The sequence below is a fragment of the Grampus griseus genome (assembly GCF_964374135.1).
Source record: "Grampus griseus genome assembly, chromosome: 4".
NCBI classification, from domain to species: Eukaryota; Metazoa; Chordata; class Mammalia; order Artiodactyla; family Delphinidae; genus Grampus; species Grampus griseus.
In genome coordinates, this window is record NC_138997.1 from 2,566,434 (window position 1) to 2,591,734 (window position 25,301).

The following is a 25,301-nucleotide window of genomic DNA, read 5'->3' on the forward strand; positions in this document are numbered from 1 at the left end:
GACACAAAAGAACTTATTTACAAAACAGAAATAGACCCACAGACATTGAAAACAAATTTGTGGTTACCAAAGGGGAAAGCTTGGGGGAGGGATAAATTAGGAGTTTGGGATTAACAGATACACACTACTGTATATAAAATAGATAAACAACAAGGACCTATTGTATAGCACAGGGAACTCTACTCAATATCTTTTTTTTTTTACCATCTTTATTGGAGTATAATTGCTTTACAATGGTGTGTTAGTTTCTGCTTTATAACAAAGTGAATCAGCTATAGATATACATATATCCCCATATCTCCTCCCTCTTGCATCTCCCTCCCACCCTCCCTATCCCACCCCTCTAGGTGGTCACAAAGCACCGAGCTGATCTCCCTGAGCTATGCGGCTGCTTCCCACTAGCTATCTAGTTTACATTTGGTAGTGTATATATGCCCATGCCACTCTCTCACTTCGTCCCAGCTTACCCTTCCCCCTCCCCGTGTCCTCAAGCCCATTCTCTACGTATGCGTCTTTATTCCTGTCCTGCCCCTATCTATTCAATATCTTGTAATAACCTATAAAGGAAAAGAATCTGAAAAAGAATATGTATGTATATACATATTACACATATATGTATAACTGCATCACTGTGCTGTACACCTGAAACTAACATGATATTGTAAACCAACTATACTTCAATAAAAATTAAAATAAAAAAGAAAATGCATTCCATGCAAATGTTCTTTACATTTACATGCTTTTTCCCCCCACTGCTAAAAATAATAACAGTCATCATCCAATGAACGGCTGCCATTTAGTAACCACCCACAATGCTCTAGAACCCATGCCAGACATTCAGTGTGCTGTGTGCTGATCATCACAGCTACCTGGCTGGAGAGATGTTTTCCTCCCGAGAGGTAAGGCTCAGCCAAGAATTAGCAACTCCACAACTCTCAAGAAGCAGACTGTGACTCAAACCCAGGAAGGTTTGACTCCACAGCCAATGACCCAGCGTGGTCTCCACCGTAGTAAAACTCACAAGTCTGAGAAAATTTAAGATTGTTTTGTCATCGCTTTAGATTGTTCTTTGAACAATATCCTATCCTTCAAATGCCTAAACTCAGACAGCTCATAAAAGATTGCTGCAAGTTACTCTTTAATTCTTGCCTTATAGCTAATTCCACAAAGGCATTTTTGCCCTGTGTAGTTCTGTCCATTTCCCAGTCCCCCGTCGTAGGGGAAAAAACACTTTGGGCTTCTGATGTACCTCCAAGCTCGATGTCTGTCTCTCTGCATGACTTTGATCAGTTCAGACATTTGTCAGAGTTCATACACAACCTCCTTTGTAGACTGTCACAGGGCATGCAAGCATGATGCTCGGAGTCAACAAGAAGAGCCTGTGTGTTCTCTGTCTGAAACTTTTCATCCCTGCTCAGCTTTGTCTGTGCGTGTGTGCGTGTGTGTGTGCGTGCATGTGTGTGTGTGTGTGTGTGAAGAAGGATATTAAGACTTTGGAGAAGGCGGGTGGGGAGGAGAGATTCTGAGAGAGGAAGAAAGAAAAAAGAGGGAATGGAAAGAGAGAGAGAGAGTCAAGGGGAGAGGAGGGGGGAGCAGCTGCTTTGTAGCTGCTAAGATTGAGACAGAAATAGCACACAACCACCGTGAGCCGATGCGACTCAGAAGCCGGGATCAAATTGTATTCACTTTCATTAATCAGTTTCTCTGAGGGAAGGAAATGACATCCGGTCCTGTCTTCCTCTACATCTTGATTTTTGGAAAATACTGTAAGTATGCTCAGCATTTAATTTTGTCTACCTTAGGATTTTATGAAATAATCAAAAGTACGAATGTTTATTACTGACATGAATGCTTTTAAGGTGCAACTGCCTTTTCTGATAAAACTGTTATCTCACTTCAGAATGATTCCTCTGAATACATTTCTGGTATTTATATGAAAAACCAGAATACTAACATGCCATGTAAACCTATGCTTCGTAACAACCAATTGGTTTGATATTAACAATTGTTTTATAAGCCATGGTATATTTCAAGAGGAGTGGTCCTTAAAGAGATTGTGTTCAAGGAATGTGCCCATTGGCACATCCTGGGGAGGTCTGTACATTTGCTCCCGGCTCCTGTGTGTTTATAGCGCTTCATTATCCTGGCCCTTTGTGATTTGTATCGTAGGTATGCCTCCTTAGGGAAAGATGCATTCAGAAAACTCCTTTTTTTATTTTGAGCACGGTTTCTCACTATTCCTTGAAAGAAAAACCAGGGAAAGCAGAAAGCGATGAAAACCACAGACACATGAGGAGCCCAAATGGACATTTTACTTTGGCTATCATGACAGTTTTTGCTTCCTCTCCGTATACATGTTTTATTTTCAGAAAATCTGCTTTTTAATCAAAGGAAAGAGTTTGTTCTTCATTAAACCTTATTGAAAGTTTATTAGGTAAATAGAAATAAAATGTTTCTTAGGTAATACATGATGAGGAAAGTCAAAGCAAATCAAGAAAGAAAACTTTCTGGGTCCGTTTCATACCTTGTGATGCTGGGAATTATTAAGCTGTAACAAATTTAGAATTCATAGGCATGCTTCCATTTCTCTGTCTCTTAAAAGTTTGTAGAAGTTTTATTTACACTAAAACATTCTATTGAAGAATACCTCAAAGTAAATTTCAGTCCTAACTCTCTCAATGCTGATGGCATGCACTGCACCAAAGTGATTTTTTTCCTTTATCTCCAGTCTTCCTGACCTCTTAGTACACCTCACCTTGTCAGTCGAAGATGTGGGGTTGCACGTAACCAAGGAAATGACTCCAAATCCTTTGGAAACATTCTAGTTCCTAGCTTTCTCCGTCTCTGATCTTATTGCTGACATTCCCATTTTTTAACTAGAGGATGAAAAGTCAAAGTGCACACCATCACCAAAAACTGAATGTTTCTAATATAATCCAAGTGTTTTGACTTTGGCAGCCAACACCCTCATAAATCCATAACATATTTTTCTATCTCCTCTCCTATTTCAATAAAATGAGCAGATTGAATAAGCCAAAGGAATACTTCCAAATAGGCATTCTAGGATGAGGGATTCAAGGGAATGGAAAAGGTATTCAGGGCAGGTAGAGAAGCAATTTGGCTAATGTGTTAACCAGTCATTTGGTAAAAATGTTCTATGTTTAGTAAAAAAGTTCTATGTTCTCTTTTGTCAATAAAAAATTATCTTCATGAGCAGAAAATAGGTAATAGTGATGAAGATGATAATCTTCAAACCCTCCAACATTTTAATTTTATCTTTGGACCTTTAAAAAATTTTGATAATGCATTGTCAACCTCCTCCCTCCATGCCTTCCAGAAGCAGAATTGGGCAAGCAAGACTCCTGGCTACATGCTGTCAACAGGGTGGGTGGGCTGGAGGGGCATTTGACAGGGGCCCCCAACCCAGCAGCCCACACCCATGACTCACCAGTTAGTTTATCCCATCATCAAGCCCCACCAGTGAGAGGATTTCCTGGGCATATAGCAGAAGAAGTCAACCACATAATGACAACGTCTTAAATCTCCATAACTAACTCCATGGTTGTTGTTAGTGGTTTGTTTGTTAACACACTCTGCTGTTGCCTTGAAAGGACAGTGTGCTATCATGGAAGATTGAAGGGGCTTGACAGCACTGCCCTGTACTAGCTCTATACTTTTCCACAATGACTTACCCTCTGAGCCTTAGTTTGTAAAATGGCAATAAAGTCTTTTACCCTATCTACCTCCCAGAGCCCTTGTGTCCGGTTCTTTATTACATTAAGTGACCTCCTTGGATCTTCAGAACAACTCTATTATGTAGATACAATTAAGCACATGAGGAAGGAAAGACCAAGGACATTCAGTACCTTGTCACAAGACTCAAGCTAATAAATGCCACGATTTGAATGCTTTCGTAGTCTACACTCTCTCCCAGACCGTGAACATTCTCAGTAGAGATCATGTATACCACAGGGCTTTGAAAACGGAAAGCCCTTTATAGACCTAAGCAATTATCAGTCAGCCTTTTAACCAAAAATATTTATCGAATGCCAGTTACTTTAATAAGCAATAAGACTAAAGGGTGTCTACAGCATGGTCCCCGCTCTGAAGGGTTAGAGTGGAGGAGAGGGAAAGTTATCTAGGGCCACCAAACTGTGAGACAAGGGCAAAAGCCTAGGGGTGCACAGAGAGGGGTGACATTAAGATTCAGAAAAGATTTCCTTTCAGCTTTGAGAATTTCTTATTCTTAAAAAATTCCTCCATCTGTTGTCTAATTAGCTGTATTGTGCCAATGTTAATTTCTGAGTTTTGATAATGTACTCCGGTTAGATAAGATGGTTCCATTAGGGAAAGCTGGGCGAAGGGTATATGGGACCTCTTGTACTATTTCTGCCACTTCTTGTGGGTCTAAACTAGCGCAAAATTAAAAGTTATAGAACAATCCCCTGAAAGAATTGTATCCTAAGTCTTTATCAGCACACGCTTTACTCATTACTTAAATGGTATCATCAAGCAAAAAACAATCATTTTACTTAACACTTTGTTTAGGCAGGTAATAAGTAAGGAAATAGGACATAGAAGGGCCCAGATATGAACTTGATCTATTTTAGTATTTTGCCAAGGCCCAACCCATCTGGGTAGGTCCTCACTTTTGGATTCCAAGTGGCTACTTACAAGACCACCTGGTCTTTGCCTTGGGTCCCGGTACTGGCATATCTTATAGCAACTGTCTTCTCTAACCACGAGGAAGACAGGAAGAGCCTTTCCTGAACTAACCATCAGTACACAAAAACCAGACCTTTAGTACATGAAAAAGGAGAATACTGGCATATTTACCCACCTCCAAAAGATGGAAGAAAAAACTTTCCAATATGCAGACTACAGAGTATATAACAGTTCACCTGACATTTTTTAAGGTTGCTAACAATTTTATATTGTTCTTACTATGAATTTGGAATCACATCTTTACGTTTCAAACAGAAAATTAACAAGTCTGTGCAAATGCAGCACCATCATCTGTATAAAGATAAACAAATTATTACATTTGTGAACTAAATCGTTTTGCAAGCTTAATTTCACACATTAGGACAAACCTATTAAACTGAAATGCCTGGAGTTGGGTATTCTAGTTAGGCTTATTTTTTGTCTGAAAAAATAAGCATTTTTTATTATATAATTTTTAGGTGTACAACATTATAATTCAACATCTGTATACACTACAGAGTGGTCACCACCCCACATCTGGTTACCATCCATCACCATACAGCTGACGCCCTTCACCCATTTCACCCACCCGCCCCCAACCCCCTTCCCTCTGGCAACCACTCATCTATTCTCTGTATCTATGAGTTTGTTTTTGTTTTACTTCATTTGTTTGTTTTGTTTTTTTCAATTCCACGTATGAACGAAATCATACAGTATTTGACTTTCTCCATCTGCCTCACTTCACTTAGTGTGATGCCCTCCACATTCATCCATGCTGTAAATGTAACCCATGGCAGGACTGCATTCTCTTTTTACGGCTGAGTAGTATCCATTGTGGATATACACCCCATCTTCTTTATGCATTCATGCATTAATGAACAAAATCTGCACAGACCAGTTACTAGTAAGGGGATTGAAACAGTAATCACAAATCTCCCAACGGGGCTTCCCTGGTGGCGCAGCGGTTGGAAGTCTGCCTGCCGATGCGGAGGACGCGTGTTCGTGCCCCGGTCCGGGGGGATACCACATGCCGCGGAGCGGCTGTGCCCCTGGGCCATGGCCGCTGGGCCTGCGCGTCCGGAGCCTGTGCTCCGTGGCGGGAGAGGCCACGGCAGTGGGACGCCCGCGTACCGCAAAAAAAAAAAAAAAAAAAAAATCTCCCAACAAACAAACTGTACACATTTGTACCACTTTAGTGTCAAGTTCTAGGACTGTGGTTATGGATGTGGTGGTCATTGTATCTCCCATTTATCGAGAGCTTTCCATGGACCGCAAACTGTGCTAAATGCTTTACAAACATGATCTGACTTTATCCCTGTAACAACCTTAAGGGATATTCTCACTTTACAAAATAGGAAACAGAAAATGAGAAATATTAAGTCACAAGCCTGGCATCACCTCTTAGTAAGTGTTGCAAAAGACTTTTCAATCCAAGTCTGTGTCCTTGAATGGCCTACGCTAGTAAAACATGATTCAGTGCTAATGCTTTCTAAAGCTACAATATCTTAGAATTAAAACGGACCTGAACAGATCCCCTCATCTAGCCCACTGGCCTTTAATGAAGCACGTTAGATATTTTTCCATTTTGGAGATTAAGCAATAGAGAAATATTGACGAGCCCAAGGTCACAGAACTGGTAAATCCACACTTAAAGTTTCCACTAGAGCAGGCTGTCCTCACCCCAGGGAAGTTTGAGAAATCCATGTTCCATATTCATGCATGTCCTCCTATGGGCCGGTACCATCTGCTTTACATACACTTCTCATCGTGCACCAGGGATTGATGAATGAGGATAGATGTGTAACTAATGCGAATGAATAGAAAATTAGACTCAACCTGTACTGGTTCCAGGATTTTGCTTGGAAAGCACTTTTGCTTACAGCCCATGGCACAGAGCTTTACCCACAGGAAGTACCAGTACATAGTGACTTCATTCTCATCTTAGCTCACTTCTCCCGCCCCCTGGATATTTCCCCCCCTCGTTGTGTCCACAGTCGCAGCAGCCCTATTTCCTGTCTCACGCACAGTGGTCCAACACTCTCTCCTCTTCTCAGCTCTGCACCCCCACCCATCACCCTGGTCGGAATAACTAGGCTCCGTCACTGAGACCAAAAGCCGTTTCCTTCTTTGGAAACAAACAGGGGCGAGTTGTGAGTATTTCAAGTTCAGTTTTTATTCTCTATCACAGCAAAGGTCAATGTTGAGCGGAAAAAAAGGACAGTATTAAGTGGGATCTCTGGTTATCTGTGTTAGGAATTGACATTTTCCTGTAAAATAGTGGTAGTTTATATAATAATTTGGAGATTTGATTTTCTGTTAAATAAATTTGTTTTATAATTATTTCAACATTACCTGAATTAACTAAAGCCACCTTATTTCTTACGCCTTCTATAATAATGAATATGTCTTTTTAAAATATTCAGTGCTCCCCAAAAATGTGAAGATTATTTTGGGGGAGGGGGACCCTCGGCTTTTTCACTGGCTGTTCCAGGCCACACGGAGCCCTGGACTCTGGTCACCTCTGGTCACTCTGCCAGCTCCTCTGTCCCCCTCTCCCTCCCTATCCTTCCTCCTCAACCTGCCCCCTACCCACACTGCCCCAGGAGCTCAAGTTCTCATTCTATAGTGAAGAACAACATAGACCTCTCTCCTTAGCCCCTGTCTCTAAACCCAAAATCCAGGCCCACCTTTAGTCAAGGTGCCCACATGATTTACTACGAAAAGGGACAGCAGATAATCTGATACATTCTCTAATAGTAAGGTTCACTCCTTTTAGAAGGCAGTTGAGATTTTAAATCATCCTTTTTGTTTTTTGGTAGAGGGTTGAGTGTCTGCTTGAAGGTCACAAAACTACGTGCTCGAATCCACTGAAAAACCATTTCGCTGCACTATTTTCCCCTAACAGTCTTTTCTCTTGATTCTTACCTAATTCATTTAAAGAAACATTATATGAAGTCCCTTTTTCCGTCTCCAGCAGTCTGAGTCCTCAGTGAATCGCAACTTGATGAAACAGTTTCCTCTTAGGTCTGTCAAGTACTTTTTAAATTTAAGTTTTATAAAATTAGACGTTTCTGAGTTCACAGGAAGTGTGAAGCTCACAGCGTACAACACCCTCACTTTTCATGTAGGAAGAAACTGAGGCCAGATACCTGTGCTCCCTTTTCTTTTCAGCTTTATTATCCTTTACTCACTTTTAAAAGTGGGTCTCCAGGTTCATATGTAGGACAGGATGGACAGGATACGCAAGAAAAATCAGAAGGGTAAAACATCACCTTTAAATAGAAAGAACCTAGACTGGGATTATTAAACCCGGGATTATTACATTTATTACCCACCAAAATCCTAGCCTCAAAAATTAAGATTTTGCAATACACTGACCTTGTGTCATCATGTTTCACACACCCTGCCTGGCAGATAAACATTTTCTTAACCAAGGATAGACTGGGCAGAGGAGAGAAGGGTCCTGCTGACACCTTCCCAAGTCCATGCTTGCACTCAGGTCCAAGTTTAAGGAAAGGAGCTTTTCAAATTGTCAGAATAAATTCAGAGCCCGTGGATGTTTCCACTCTCTGCTGCATCCCTCGCTCCCATGCTGCTCCCCAGACAACTATCTTGTCTTTAAAGTTGAGCGTTTTCATCACATGCCATGCCGATGAATGAATGGGGCCCCTGGGGTGTCCCGCTAAAGTGTAAGAGGCCTTGGGCGTGTGCTGCTGGGATGAGACTGAGATTGCCATGCAGGGGTCCCGGAGAAAACTGTCTACGTCCCGGGACTAGTTGGTAGACGATCAGAATCTCACTGCTTCTCGTTTCAAGACAGGTGCTTTATTTTCTCTGTCTTACCCTCCAATAGCTTGGGCACCAAATACCTATGTGCTTAACCCCTCCCATAACTCCTTCCTCCCTTCCACCCCCCAAATCATCGCGTCTTCTGTCTCTGCGTCTACGCCGAGGCTGGTACCAGAGAGACAGGGTGCAGGTGAAACTCTGCTCCTATGAATAGAGGCCCCTACACTGGCTTCCCTCCGTTGCCTCACCGCAGCACAGACATTTCCTGAGATGGGCTCACGCGTTTTCCAATATCGTGGGGCTTGAAGGGACGCTGACACAAGCCGTGCAAGGCATCTTCGCTGCTGCGTGATGCTCCCCAAAGGTATTCACATTTCACTCTTCAGTAGCAAGTAAACCCCACGCTGGTAGTAAACTCTCGGCTACCAAGCCAGTCCGACGTCCTACTTTTCATGTGGGGTGAGACTGTCTTTGCATTTTGGCTCCAGGCATGGAGAGATAAAGTAGAAGGTAAGCAAGTCTCCTCGGGCACTCTCCCACTTCCTTCAAGTTTTGGTCCTGCTCTGTGCTCACTTTCTCCTCCTTTAAATTCCCACAGAATCCCAGCAGCATCTCCCCTCCTGGCCCCCGAGTGGCCCAGGTATTGATTCCCAGATCCAATCAACCAGCTCTTCCTTCTCCCCTTTTTTATCTGAACCGTCCTCTCTATCCCTTAGGCTCACCACCCCTCCTGACAAAATCCACATGAAAGAATCTCTTGGCTCCAAATTTTGCACAGAATTCTTATTTCTACCCACCTCTTCTCCCGAAGATGCCCTCCTCACGAATTCGCACTTTCACAGAGGACAGTTGCCTATTAAACACACAATATGCACATTATACCCCATCCTCCCACCGCATTTTGCAGTTAGTTACCGGAATTCATGGACATTTTTGGCTAATTTTGCAGTATTTAGTGAGATGGTTCCAATACCTGATCCTTGCAGTGTTAAGGAAGTTACGACCCTGCACATTTCTGTAGTTGCGGCCATTTCAACAGATACATCTTTCTTTACGGATTTCAGATTAAAATGTTACAGACCAAGATACGCAAATGGACATGAACTGACACATTCTGAACAAAATTTATAAATGTGTGTACGTGGATCTACTGGGAGAAATCAGAGAAGCTGAGAAAGGCTTTTTTGGAAGCCTTCACGCAGGACACATACAGCAAGTATAAATTAGTGAAATAACTGATTAAGTTCTGAGGTGTGTCGGGCGCTGAGAACACCAGTCACGCCACCATTGAGTTCACTCACAAAGCCTCTGATCCTCCTCTTTCTTTTTCAACCTTTTCTCTCATCCTCTGCTGCTCACCCCAGCCTTTTGATATTTTAGTAGGTTTTTCCCAGAGCAGGCTGGAAATGTTTGATTTTTAATGGTCTAGAAGATTTGCCATTTTGACTTTCTTAGCTGTGGCCGATTTGTTGGAAATTGCAAAACTGCCTCATGCTTTATAAATGTTTCTGCGTTCTCACACATTTCAAACTTAGACGAGAAGACGTCAGCAGTCAGGCTGTCTGTTAGCTTCTCCTGACCTCCACTTAACCCCCCTCTTTGTGTTAAGATCAGGAGAGGTGGCTGGTTTGGCTACATTAAATATAGATTTTTATTTCTGCCCTTCTGGTTGCAGTCCCTACCCCTGATCTTCTGAGCTCACAGCACAACAATTTGTGCTCCCTGGAAAAAGGGATAGTTTTTGTTTGTTGAAGTTCAGCAACTTTTCTCAGCAACTGAGCATTTGTCCCCAGTGTTGACCTGAAATAATGTGGCAACTCATTTGTTCATCAAATTCAGTATAATCAGAAAAAAAAAAAAAAAAAACCTGTACAAATCCTTTTGTAGTGCTTCTGGCTCTTAGGCATCTTTTTTCAAAGTTTCTAAGCTAGTTTATGTAGCGTCCATATAATCTCATGATCCGTTTCAGTCATTACCTCCGAAGTTCCTTAGTTCAGAATCTAAGACAGATATAATGTATATCTTACTAGATAGACATGCATAAACACGAGCTAGAATTATTAAATTAAAATGAGAACAGATAGGTCAAGGCCAAGCATGTTACTATTACTGTATCCCCTCAACAGTTTGCCTGTGGAATAGTCATCATGAATGCCTGAATAGACAAATGGAGGATGAATGTAGGACTGATCAAGAATGGAATTTAACAAGGCGCATGTTACAGAGCAAAGAAAGAATGATGCCACGTGGTATGGAATAAAACTCGTGTTTGCAGACAGAAAGCGAACCCTCAGAGATGAAACCACCCAGCTGGCCGTGATGTAGACAGGGGAAGGAACAAGACAAGGTGTATGTGTTGGCGATGATATTAGTGTAACCCTTCAAAGCCGTTATATGTGGTACGGGCCTGGAGTGGGCTCGCAGGTAAAGACACTCATCTAGAACAACTCCTCCTTAACTCCTCTGAAAGGAGCTAAAGAAAGCCCCTTACACATGATCTCCTAAAAGGAGTCTTATCAAATCCCATGGTCTCCCTTCTTGTCCATCTGTCTTCCATGCTCAGGAGCCTTTGCCTCTTTATACCCCAATTTCTGTCCAATCCAAGGCCACCTGGACCCCCATCTTCCTCTCATTTCCCCATCACTCAGCCTCCACTCCCGCTACACTCCTCTGCTGTTCTTGGGCACAAAGTTTCCTTTCTATTCTGACTCATTTTTCAAGAGAAAACATTCTTTGCCTTTTTTTCCCTCAGAACACCTATGGTAGAGGAGGAGTTCACAGAGGAAGGTCAAAAGGCAATGCCAGCATTCTCTGTCATGAAGTTTGAGGGTGGTGGGAAATGTTATAAACTATTACACACACACACTCCAACAGTTTTGTTCCATCATTAGTATTAAGTATACCCAAACCAGATATCGTATATAATATCAAATTTCCATACTTTTAGGCCACAAATCTCATGTTAAGAGATCAACTGAGGCAAATTAAAAATTTTAATAGTTTATGTGAGCAAAATGGATTTGAACTGAACAGCACCAAACTGGAAAGGGAAGTGGGAGACATACAGAGAAAGTTGCAGAGGCCAAGTGAGGAGACTGTCGCTTGGCTACTGCTTAGAGGTTAGTCAGCTGTTTCTGATCGGTTGTCCCAGCTCTTTGGTTTCATGACCTTGAGGGCTTTATGGGCTTAGGTTTTGGTTTGCTTACCTCTGCCGCCATGGCTTGAGGGCCACCTCCATTTAAGGGGCTCCTTGTTTACTTAATTCAACAGTCAGATGTGCAGAAAATGAAGTTTTATGTTGCTGTGACTCAACTCAGAGCTCGTGACTCCTGCATAAAATAGCAGGACGATAAACTTGCTAATTCGAAATCGCTTGGTTTAAAAATCAGGCACTTTTTAAAAAAATACAGTCTTAATCACTTAAGAATTGTCTACCTGCTCCACCCTTTTCCAATTCTGCCCAAAAGCTTTTAGGTTCGAGGGCAGCTTTGGAAACATCCACGTGAGGGGGCAGGTAGAGAGATGAATCATCTACGTAACTTTGCCAGCTTCTCGTGAGATGTAACTCGTTCCTCTGGGCGTGGGCATCGGCACCTACCCAAGCACTTCCTCCTTCTCCGGCTACCCGGTCAGATAACCCATGTTTCCCACCCAAGCAAGAGGCCGCTTCACATGGACTGTCTGCTCCTAGCCAGCCTTCTCAGGAGAGCCTAGGAAACCTCAAGGGTCCTTCCTCCTGTGTCGGGAAGCAAGGGAGACATGGGGTGACTCAGACCCACAGCCATCGGGCCCCAGTGCCATGCAGAGCACGTGGCTTCTGCCAGAGTCACACCCTTTCCTTGGGCTGCGCGTTAGAATCTAAGACTCTAACCACCTCTGCTTGGGCAGCCCCACTCTCTAATGACCCCCACCTCCTCCTTCCCCTAAGGAGCTCTAAATTCCAAGGGGACAGGAGGTTGTCACACACAGCCATCATCAAGTTCAGGGAAGCAAGCTTGACCTTCCCTACAGGCTGTGGAAAGGCTCAATGCTCTGTGTCCTTCAGTATTTGGTGTTGATAGTCAAGCCAAGATGCTCAAATTCAAAAAAGCATACCAAGTTTCAAAACTATTCTCTCTCAAGCATCTGGCTTTTGCCATTGACTATTTTTGACAGATGACTCTTCTACAAAGGTTCTTCTGAGCTCTACACTCCCTGAGCAATCAAGTACAGTCCACCTGCCTCCTATGAGTGGGGAGGGGTTAAAAAAAACAAAGGAATAACCAAGAAGGAAGTATATTTGGATACATCCTAAAAGCATGGAGCATTTGACAAGTAGGAATTATAAACGCGAAGCCACAGATGTTTGACACAATAATTACAACGACATACACTAGTAAAATATGAACTCTTTGAGAATACGCAAGATACATAACATGAAATATTCAGCTGTATTTCCAACCGTGCTACGTGGACGCTAATGAAGAACATGTTTACTCCCACTTTTAAGAAGTTTCTAAGGAAAAATCAGAATTTGCAAAACTTTCATAATGGTAGTAAGTATGGTTATTCACTTTATCAGAGGGGTATCTTTGTTTGGTAGTTTTTTTTTAATCACCCAAAAAAGTGCCCACCCTATTCGGATTCTGACTCAAAATCCTATGCTCCTTCTGAGCTATTTCCTCCCACTTTCCATTCTGTTGCCCAGACTGGTTCCTCTTATTTCACTTACACCTACCTTTTGTGTGATTTTTGTTTTCAATCTCTTTTCCCTGCATTTTACCTAGTGTTTTACCTAGTACCATGTTTACCTCCTGTTGATCTAACCTACATTAATTACAATACTATAGACGAAAACACCAAAATATAGAAATGTCATTCAAATTGTGAAAAATTGTTTATTAACTTTCTTCCACAAATCCTTTCTGATGGAATGTCTTAAACAACAGAGTTTGTGATAAATAAGAGGAACAAAGAGTAGTCTGTCATGATGCTCCCATCCTACCTAGAAGCTGCACCATCACAAACACACGTCTCCAAAGAGCTCCCAGGAAGCTAAACTACTTTTAAATTCATCCTGGGGAAATTGTTGCAAATTTTTAATATGACTGATAATGTGATTAGATACAAGAAATGTGCTAGGCCAAAGTTGCCATAGTCTGATGATTAACATGAATTATTTATGCTATCTTATTGCTACAGTTGTGAGCCAGTTACCGTATTGAAGTTCTGATTAAATGATAACACTTGAAAGTGTTGTCTAATTAAATCCTCCCATGAACCATGAAGGGCGATGGTTCCTCCCCTCAACAGAGGAGGGACTCAGTCTCAAAGCCAAGATCACAGGCTCCTAAGTGCTTAACGCAGGACGTGAATTCATGTTTATCTGAGTTCTTTCCACTCGCCATACTAACACCAAAATCATGGCGCAGAGTTATGAATATTATCTCTCATTTTACGGGACAGATGAGCAAACTGACCAAGCAAGTTGAACTCAATTCAGACCTGCCACTTACTGCTTCCGGGGGAAGAGGTGGAGGCAGGGCAGGCACAGGTGGAGGGTGGGCGGGGCCAGACCTGGGAAAACTAGGAGTTGGGTGGAGTCATTAAGAGTAGGGCTGAGGACAGGCTGGGAGGTGCAGTTGGAGGAGCTCCCTGGAAAGACCAGGAACACTCAAGAATGACTTCAGACTTAGGGCATAAGCAGTTGGAAGGGAGGTTTTGCACAGCATGATAGAAAGAGTTTTTTTCTTTAGGAAGTAACTCTGGCAACTTACCCAAAATAGTCTAGGATGTAAGAAACTGAAAGCAAGCCCTCAAGGAGCGTGGAGGTTGCTCTCCATCTCTAAAGAGGAAGCGGCTGCGGCCAACACAAGTTGGCTGCTGCTCTTTTTTTTTTGCGGTACGTGGGCCTCTCACTGCTGTGGCCTCTCCCTGCTGTGGCCTCTCCCGTTGCGGAGCACAGGCTCCGGACGCGCAGGCTCAGCGGCCATGGCTCATGGGCCCAGCCGCTCCGCGGCATGTGGGATCTTCCCGGACCGGGGCACGAACCCGCGTCCCCTGCATCGGCAGGCAGACTCTCAACCACTGCGCCACCAGAGAAGCCCATGTGTTTGTATTTTTTACAGTTTTTTTCCTTTAATTAATATATAGTCTCATAGTGGTGTAGTCGGAAAAGACACTTGACATGATTTTAATTTTCTTAAATTTACCAAGGCTTGATTTGTGACCAAGATATGATCTATCCTGGAGAATGTTCCATGAGCACTTGAGAAGAAAGTGTATTCTGTTGTTTTTGGATGGAATGTCCTATAAATATCAATTAGGTCCATCTTGTTTGATATATCATTTAAAGCTTGTGCTTCCTTATTTATTTTCATTTTTGTTGATCTGTCCATTGGTGAAAGTAGGGTGTTAAAGTCCCCTACTATGATTGTGTTACTGTCGATTTCCCCTTTTATGGCTGTTAGCATTTGCCTTATGTACTGAGGTGCTCCTATGTTGGGTGCCTAAATATTTATAATTGTTATATCTTCTTCTTGGATTGATCCCTTGATCATTATGTAGTGTCCTTCTTTGTCTCTTGTAATATTCTTTATTTTAAAGTCTAATTTGTGTGATATGAGAATTGCTACTCCAGCTTTCTTTTGATTTCCATTTGCATGGAATATCTTTTTCCATCCCCTCACTTGCAGTCTGTATGTGTCCCTAGGTCTGAAGTGGGTCTCTTGTAGACAGTATATATATGGGTCTTGTGTTTGTATCCATTTTGCCAGTCTGTGTCTTTTGGTTGGAGCATTTAATCCATTTATATTTAAGGTAATTATCAATATGTACATTCCTATTACCATTTTCTTAATTTTGGGGGTTTGTTATTGTAGGTCTTTTCCTTCCCTTTTGTTCCCTGCCTAGAGAAGTTCCTTTAGCATTTGTTGTAAAGCTGATTTGGTGGTGCTGAATTCTCATAGCTTTTGCTTGTCTGTAAATGTTTTAATTTCTCCATCAAATCTGAATGAGATCCTGGCAGCATAGAGTAATCTTAGTTGTAGGCTTTTCCCTTTCATCACTTTAAATATGTCCTACCCCTCCCTTCTGGCTTGCAGAGTTTCTGCTGAAAGATCAGCTGTTAACCTTTTGGGGATTCGGCTGTATGTTATTTGTTTTTTTCCCTTGCTGCTTTTAATGTGTTTTCTTTGTATTTAATTTTCGATAGTTTGATTAATATATGTCTTCGTGTGTTTCTCCTTGGATTTATCCTGTATGGGACTCTCTGCACTTCCTGAACTTGATTAACTATTTCCTTCCCCATATTAGGGAAGTCTTCAACTATAATGTCATCAAATATTTTCTCAGTCCCTTTCTTTTTTTTTCTTGGACCCCTATAATTTGAATGTTGGTGCATTTAATGTTGTCCCAGAGGTCTCTGAGACTGTTCTCAATTCTCTTCATTCTTTTTTTCTTTATTCTGCTCTGTGGTAGTTATTTCCACTATTTTATCTTCCAGGTCACTTATCCGTTCTTCTGCCTCAGTTATTCTATTGATTCCTTCTAGAGAATTTTTAATTTCATTTATTTTGTTGTTCATCATTGTTTGTTTGCTCTTTAGTTCTTCTACGTCCTTGTTAAATGTGTCTTGTATTTTCTCCATTCTGTTTCCAAGATTTTGGATCATCTTTACTATTGTTAGTCTGAATTCTTTTTCCGGTAGACTGCCTATTTCCTCTTCATTTGTTTGGTCTGGTGGGTCTTTACATTGCTCCTTCATCTGCTGTGTGTTTCTCTGTCTTCTCATTTTGCTTAACTTACTGTGCTTGGGGTCTCCTTTTTGCAGGCTGCAGGTTCATAGTTCTCGTTGTTTTTGGTGTCTGCCCCCAGTGGCTAAGGTTGGTTCAGTGGGTTGTGTAGGCTTCCTGGTGGAGGGGACTAGTGCCTGTGTTCTGGTGGTTGAGGCTGAATCTTGTCTTTCTGGTCGGCAGGACCATGTCCAGTGGTGTGTTTTGAGGTGTCTGTGAACTTATTATGATTTTAGGTAGCCTCTCTGCTAATGGATGGTGTTATATTCCTGTCTTGCTAGTTGTTTGGCATGGGGTGTCCAGCACTGGAGCTTGTTGGTTGTTGAGTGGAGCGGGGTCTTAGCATTGAGAGAGATCTCTGGGAGAACTCTCACCGATTGATATTACATGGTGCCAGGAGGTCTCTGGTGGACCAATGTCCTGAACTTGGCTCTCACCTCAGAGTCTCAGGCCTGACACCCTGCCGGAGCACCAAGACCCTGCCAGCCACACAGCACCACACTGGGTTCCGAGGGGCTCACTGGGGACAGGAAAGGATGCCACCGCTTTGCCTCAGCCTCCTGAGGGATGACCTGGATGCTCCAGGGGCACCGTCCAGGGCAGGGTGAGAAGAGCTCCCACACGGAGGGACGCCCCTTCCCCCAACCCCACCTCCACAGGCTTCACTCTTAATTTCAGATGGCAGCATAAACAGAAATAAAATTTCAGGCAGTTGGCAACACAAACAAAGTACCCTTAGGTGGCCTATGTTCATTAGAACTCGATCATGAATGATTTGAGAAAGGGAGAGCTCTACAAAAGATTAAGTGGAGTATTTACTAGTTCCTGATAGACTTTTATAAGAAAAGAAAAGCATAAGCAACCTTTACTTGATCTCAGAGAGAGTGTCAGTATTCAAGCGGACCACACATGACTCAGCTTCTCTGCCAATATTTGGCCCATGCTGTTTACAATTTCATGGGTTGTACAGTATAGATTCTGTTAAATATAATTTAACACAGTTGTTACTTACAATAGAAATTACCTGGAAATCAAGACCAGTGGATAAATGGATAACCAACAGAGACCTTCTGTATAGCACAGGGAACTCTGGTGAATACTCTGTAACAACCTAAATGGGAAAAGAATCTGGAAAAGAATAGATCCATGTATATGTGTAACTGCATCACTCTGCTGTACACCTGAAACTAACACAACATTGTTAATCAACTACACTCCAATATAAAATAAAGAAGACCAGTGGACTTAAAAAGAAGGGGAATTCACATTTAATACATATGACTTCTGTGAAAGGCAAGGGGCTCTTTCACCTCCATTAGCTTTGTCTAATCACACCAAAAACCCTGGGAGGGAGTTTTACTAATCCCCATGTTCTGGAAGAGGGAACTGAAAAGTGACAGGACCTACTGAGAGTCCACAAGGGCACACTGGGAACTTCCAAGACACCCTCCCTGCCCAGCAGCAGGCACACTCAGCCTGTGCTGGACATGGGGGTGCAGGTGTAGGCACCAAGCGTTGGGAACTGCTATGGTCTACAGTTGTGGTAACTCCAAGAAAAGGCAGAATCAGGAGAACACTACTTTCAGATTTAAATGAGCCTGTTTGACTTTGCTGAATAATACGTAGCTGTAGGGAAAAGCATTCAAATTAAGCCCATGGTATATGTCATTCACAAAATAACAGCCACGTGGGAATTCTACAATGGAAGCAGTGGCCACTTAATCTTAATCTGCAGATGGACGGTTGGCTAACAGTCCCTGCTCTGAGCTGCCCCATAATGGCATTTAGAAGCCTGCTTATCGTATATCCTCCCCAAAAGGTAATATCCCCACTATGCATCGTGAGACATTTGTGTCACGTCCAATAAAACTTTGTCCAACCCTCATAGCCTGTAAAGGCCTTTGAAATTGTCCTTTGGGTTAAAGATGGAAAAAAATATCACTTGGAAAAATATTTTCAAAGATGGAAAAAAATAACACTCCAAAATTAGACTCCAAGTCATAAACACACAGATGATATGGAATGACATACCTTATAAATAACATTTCTGGCATTTAAAATTCTTTGTGTCTCACACCCATGATTCTGAGAAAGCTTAAAGCACACATGCATCACACACTCGGTGTCCAGGTAATTTCATATTTACTTAAAAACCGTGTGGGTATGTGTCCAAATACCAGGCAGATGGGAGTAAGCTAAATATTCTTCAAATAATAAAAATTCTAGGGAATTCTCTGGAAGTCCAGTGGTTAGGACTCAGCGCTTTCACTGCCATGGCCCAGGTTCAGTCCCTGGTTGGGGAACTAAGATCCTGAAAGCCACGTGTCTCAGCCAAAAAATAAAATCTAAAACCTGGAAACTTTACAAACCATTTCAGCTACAATAAGTTTAAAAGATTAAAATATGTACCAAGCTTTTTTATTGTACTTTGAAAAATTTCAAACCTACAAAAGTAGTACAATGAATACCGATATACCTTTCCTCTGGATTCACCCATTAATATTTTCCCACATTTACTTTTTCTCTCTCACCAAACTCACACACATGCATATGTTTTCTTGCTGAATGATTTGAGAGTAAATTGCAGATATCATGACTCTTCCCACATAAGCATTTCAGCCTGGATCTCCTAAAAACTACATTCTCTTAGCCGCCATACGATGACTAAATTCAAGACATTTAACATTAATAAAATTAGACTATCTAATATAACATCCATATTCATATTTCATCAATTTTCCTAATTATGTCCTTTATAGAAAAAAATATTTTTTTCCTAATCCAGGCTCCAGCCAGGATCACATCCTCAGCTCTGTAGCTTCCTTTAATCTGGAGACAATGACGTGAGCTTTGAAGAACATGGGTCAGTTGTCTTATAGAATATTCCTCAATTTGCATTTGTCTGATGTAAACACAAGACTGTTACAGAAGTCGTCATAGAAATACACCAGAGGAAAGCTACCTGCTATGTTTGGGGTCTGATCTCTTGGTAAAGCATCTCCTCACATTTTCATTTCTTTTTCTTTAAAATTGTGACTCACGGGACTTCCTGTTTTAACCTGTCCCTTATTCTTCTAGTTGTCCTCAGACAATCTTCAGAGACTTGCATTTATCTATCGTAACTTTCAAGGTCATCTCTGTAGCCTTAACCCTAACCCGCACTTCCCCTTCCCTGGTTGGCAATCATTTCCAGGGTTCCTTCACCCTCGGAGCTCTGATGTTCCCCTCCAGGTAGGGAGCCTGCATTGCTGTTTTCATCCATCCCCTCTCTATCAGTGAGAAATGCACTCTACACGCAACAAAGAGAAAAACCAATCATCAGTGGGTTAAACAAATAAGAATTTATTTTTCTCACATAAACAGTCCGGCAGAAAGTGTTTGCTGACAACAGATCAGCTGTCCAGCCATGCCATTAGGGTCCTCATCTTTTCCTGTATTTCCCAGTCCACCGTCCTTTGTGCTGGTTATTATGCTCCAGGCTTATCTCCTAATTCATGGAAAGATGGCCACTGCTGCTCCAGACATCAAGTCCATGTTCAAAGCAGGATGAAAGGGAAGGGTGGCATGTAGCTCCATCTTTCCCGGTTAGCTTTCCCAGGAATTCCTTTAGAAGACTTCTGCTTCTTAGATCTCACTGGTCAGGATTTGGTCCCAGAGCCGTGCTTAATTGCCAAGGCAGCAGGAAAAGTGGGAAACAAGAGTAACCTTATTGTTGAAGCCAGACATCTCCTCAGCCGGGACTGAAGGCATTGAGAGGCAAAGGGGAGACGGACAACAGGTGGGCAACATACAGATTCTCTGGCTCCTCCAACGCTATGTAGATTTACTCATTCTCTCCTGCTCAATTTTATTCTAGGTGCCTTCTCAATTTTTCTTCATTTATCTTCTCTCCCTTCTACATCCCCTTGAAAAATGAACTTTCACACAGTTTTATTATCACTTCATCTTCCTCCTAGAGTCAAATAATATTACAACCACTGGTACTGTCTCCACCTTTGACAGGTGAAGAGAGCTGAAATCCAGCAAGGTGAAGTCCCTTGCCCAAATTCACCCATCAGTTGAGAGGCACACCCAAGAATAGAACATAACTCTACTATCAGCATTGTCAGATCTGCCGCTCAGAATACATGGTGCCTATGTTCCACTCTGCTCTGTTTGGACCCTCTTGCCCATACCTTGGACATTAAATATAAAATTCTCCATGAGGCTTCATCAATCCAGTTGTTTGTTTCTGGAAACTTCTCCAAAAAGGAAAAATAATAAGAAAACCGTATTTTTCCCTTTTTACTTTTTTAATTTACTCTCTAAATGTGAAGGAGGGAGAAGTGGTTCATTGCTCCTCTGAACCCTGAGTCTGAATTTGTAGAGCTTCCATCTCCAACACGTCTGCCAAGTAGCAACGGGACCACGTCTATTTAGATGCACCATTCTTGTCTTTGGCCTTGTTGGGAAACATCTTGGGACACCCAGGGCAACACAACATAAAATACCTTATGAAGCAGCCAGCATCTCATCCCTGCACTGAAAGATTTAAAAGGGTGACAGCGCACCCAGGATAGAAACAGTCAGAGAGGGAGTCAGTTTGAAGGTGTAATTGACCTTGGTCTTGAAGGGTAAGACTTAGCTGATAATAAGATATGCAGCAAAACTGTCACAAGCCAAGAAAGGGAAGCACAAATATGAATGGTTTTTCAGGGGTCTTATAAGCAGGTCAGTGGAGGCGGTGGGGGGACCAGTAGAGGGCAGTGGGTAAAAACACATGTTCTGAAGTCGGACAGACCTGAGTCTGAATCCCAGTTCTGCCACTTCCTAGTTCTGTGATTCCCCAAGCAAGTTATTCCTCTATGCCTTACCTTCTAAGCTGTAAGGTCATGATAATATTAATAACTACTCAATGGCATTGTTACGAGGATGAAATAAAATAAGGTATGTAAAGTGTTTCACGCTAGTGCCTCAAATATAGTAAATGCTTAAAACATGAAAGGAAAAACTACTGATCAGAGTGCAAAGGTCAATGTACTGGACTCTTAGGTTTAGGAAAGTAGATTGTGGCCAGTTGTGGAGGCTTCGGCTCTAAGGCTAAAGCGTAATCCAAAGGAAGCCATTAAAAGTGTACCAGCCAGACATGAGCTAATCCAGACTGGAATCACAGCTGGGAGAGGAGGAGTGGAAAGCACTGCTGGATGGAAAGCCTGTTAAGAAGATGTACAACAGCCCCTGATTCATGGTCTTTATTTCTTGGCTGCACTACTAGTGTCATCTATGAATTGAGAAGGAATCAAATGGGATGGTTGGACAGTTGTGAAAAGAGTTGTGTCATAGTTTGAGGCCTATGCTGGAAATGTAGAAATACAAAATTTAGAACTTCCAGCTATTCTGTGTGTTGGGAAGCATGTGCACTCCTTCAATATATGCTCACTGGATGTTTACTATGGCAGAATACTAAACCCTAAGCAATGTTTACAATAACATCTCACCCAACTAAAGACCACTCATCCTAGAATCTCCAAAACTTTGATTCTTGAAAACCCAGGCATTTAAAAAAGAGAAAGAAGGAAATCTTGTCCTTTATCAGGCCCTCGTTCATAGCTCGTTTGCTCATTTCACAAACAGGTCTACACATAACGTCTGAGTATCTGCATTTTTAGCCATAGCAGATTTAAGTAAAAAATTAGAAATGATAATCAGAGCACTGACTCTATAGAGCAGACAGATTAATGATAGTTGAAGTGACAGCTGATAAAGAATTGTGGAGGAAAAACCATAAAAATTTGACAGGACTCCAAAAGCACAGGAGTCTGTGGTGAAAGTTATAGGACATGAGTGCCTTCAAAGCCCCTAAGGCATCAGTGTGTTACCAAGTCTAAGTTCATACTGCTGGCTGCATGACAGGCCAATAAATGGAGAGACAGGGTGTTGGGACAAGGAACAGTGACTTTATTCAGAAAGCCAGCAGACAGAGAAGATGGTGGACTCATGTCCCAAAGAAACATCTTGCCCAGGGTTTGGATGCTAGTTTATCTTATAGAGCAAAGAGGTAGAGGTGAGGAGGTAAAGGGAAAATGTTGACAAGTTGTTGTAAGTCTTTCCTGGTCCAACCAGACTCTGGAGAGGAGATGTGTTAATGTCTTCCTTCCTGCAGCCATTCAGAGGTGCGCCTGGTCAGGACGTTTCCTGGGAGCTAAACACAAGTATTTTAGCTTAACACTCAGGCATGGGAGGCAGGGTTCCCAGAGATGGGCCACTGTGGACGCTTTAAGCTGTAGGCAACATCCCTTTAGTGATTAACTTGTAGCAAAAGCAATAGAACATAAAGGTTAAAGTAAAAGAAGCAGCTCCAATATGGAGTCAGGTTTGTTCTTCCCTGTTACAAACACAATAACCCAAATTCATAAAAGAAGTTTACTCTTGTGTTCAATAGATCTCCAAATCTTTAGAAGTAAAGCTACACCCAAAACTTGAATCAGAGATACCAATATAGAATTTCTGACAAGTTTTTCTAAAAATGGGAGATGAGAAATGAGGATGTACTTGGCATGGGGAAAGAAGTGTGTTTTCTTCTGGCTTGTTCTTAAGAAGGGAGACCCAAGAGCATGTTTCAGGAAAGAGGTGAAGATGGACGATGCTGAGAGAGAAGGGAGAACCGCTGGATCCGTCCTGAGCAGGAGAGAGGGATGGAGGCTGAGCTCAGGGGCGGGGCTGGATTTAGACAACGTGAAGGGGGCATGGAAGAGGTGGAGCTCACGGGGCGGGGGGGGGTCCATGCGGGGATTTGTGAGGCTCCTCGGGTGGCCTCAGGAGGTGCTGGAGGCTCGAGGAGAGAAGGAAGGAAATAATCGTCTAGGAGATGGAAGAGTGCATGGGAGAGAGAACACTGCCGAGTGGCATCAAGGCCCCTCTCCCTTCTCATTGGAAGGAGGCAGCAGTGTGCACGGCACAGCTGGGGACCACAAACAGATCTGTTCATGGGTCAATGCTGTGTTAAGTTCTGCAGTCAGACGGGAGAAACTGGACTAAGACAAGATCACGAAGGGATATTGAGTACCTGGATTTTGTCAGGACATTGGTGTGTTTTTCTTTTTGTTTTGTTTTGGTTTTTTTTTTTTCAGCTTTGTTGAGGTAAAGACAATTGAATTTTTCAAGGTTTTCTGTGTATATCAGAGTACACACATGGCAAAATCTCAAATTTGAAGTCTAAAATGTTCCTTTAAATGGTAACTTCTTTGAAACATCTGTTTATGTTATTCATAGATTGATGGAACTAGTTCAAGCAGCCTGAAAATATTTTGTGGCTGATCCCCTTAATTTTGGCAGAATATCCTTAAATTTTCTATCCAATTTTTCAAAACCTCCAGAGATTCTCTTAGTAACCCAATCCATTGTTTAATGATCCTTGTAGCTAAGAAACGATTCCTCATAACTAACTTGAAAATCGTCCCTGGCATCAGAGCACAGGACCAACGGCAGCCTCTTCCCCATGTTACCTGCCAAAACAACAGCAATCACAGCCTTTCAAGAGATACAACAGCTGCACGGGTCCCCCTGCTTGGTAATGTCCATCTACTTCTAATATCTCGTGAAATCAATTAGAAAATCTCCACTAGAAGATAAATAAGCCACAGACGTAATGAACTGCTTGCCCCGCAAACGAGCGCACGTGTTCACGGGCCGCTGACACGGGGTGCTTTCCCACTGGTGCTTCACCAATGCCTAATTCTGAGTTTCTCAACCTGGGCACTACTGACATTTGAGGACGATAAAACTTTTGCGGGGTGAGCTGTCCTGTGCATTGTGGGATACTTAGCAGCATCACTGGACTCTACCTATTAGATGCCAGCAGCACACCCCAAGTGGTGATACTAAAAGGTATCTCCAGACTTTGCCAAATGTCCCTTCGGCTGCAAAATCATCCCTGACTGAGAGCCACTGGCTTGGTCCTACCTCGTTTCAAAAGGTCTAAAGAAAACCAGCTAATTACAATCAGTGTATTTTCATCTATTGCCCCAAAACCAGATTTTCATGCATTTGAATCATCTGTAAATAGCTTCAGATTATTTTTTTTTATTGAAGTATAGTTGACTTACAATGTTCCAGGAGTACAGAAAGGTGACTCAGTTATACACACACACATATACATATATATTATTTTTTACATTCTTTGCCATTATAGGTTATTACAAGATATTGAATACAGTTCCCTGTGCTATACAGTAGGTCCTTGTTGATTATCTACTTTATATGTAGTACTGTGTATCTGTTAATCCCAAATTCCCAATTTATCCCTCTTCCAGATTATTTTTATTAAAGAATAGTCACTTAAAAAAAAAAAGTCCAAATTTTCCCAAGGATATAAACTGAAGAGTAAAATCACCCCTTTCTCTTACCATTATTGTCCCACTTCCCAAAGACAACCACTGGCAATAGTTTCTTGTTAGTATATCAGAATTTTATAAATGATATAAATATATATCTTATACAAATAAAACCAGACTATATAGGCTGTTGTTCAACATACTTTCTGTAACTCAGTGATATGTATTGAATATCTAATTATATTAGTAGGTGTATATCTACCTCACTTTCCAAAATGTTGAACTGAATATCTATACGAGAATGCAGAGTTCTATAATTACATTATATATTTATTTAATAACGCCCTATTACTACTGGTATTTTTACTTATTTTGTCGTTGGATATCTGAAATACTTATTGATAGTTAGCATTTAAAATAGAAACTATAAAATAAGTGGGTTAAATATAGGGCAAGTTTGCCTTTGTACATGGTTTTTCATATTTTGTTTTTGTAAATTTTGCTTCCTAACAAAGTATTTTAGCAAACTGCCTCTATACATTTTATGCTGTGGGTAGTTACCCAAGAAAAGAGGAATACTGCATATTTTCCATAGACTATAAAAAGGATTTCAAATGCTGGTAATAAGTCACAGAATCCAATGAGACTCTTATCTTACTGTTTGCAAAAGCCATGGCTATTCAGAAACACTACAAACAATTAAACAACACTCACCTCCTTTATT

General features: G+C 41.8%; 1 protein-coding gene across 4 annotated transcripts in view; it reads left to right on the forward strand.

Moving 5' to 3' along the window:
* Positions 1-1,717: 1,717 nt before the first annotated feature.
* The window catches only part of RXFP1 (relaxin family peptide receptor 1), a gene marked incomplete at both ends in the record, with an annotated part of 94,046 nt that continues 70,462 nt past the window's right edge, over positions 1,718-25,301 (forward strand). For all 4 annotated transcript variants that reach the window (XM_082652677.1, XM_082652678.1, XM_082652680.1 and 1 more), the window contains one exon: positions 1,718-1,766. In XM_082652677.1, coding sequence (XP_082508803.1) covers positions 1,718-1,766 — 49 coding nt within the window. The remainder of the gene's footprint in view (positions 1,767-25,301) is intronic.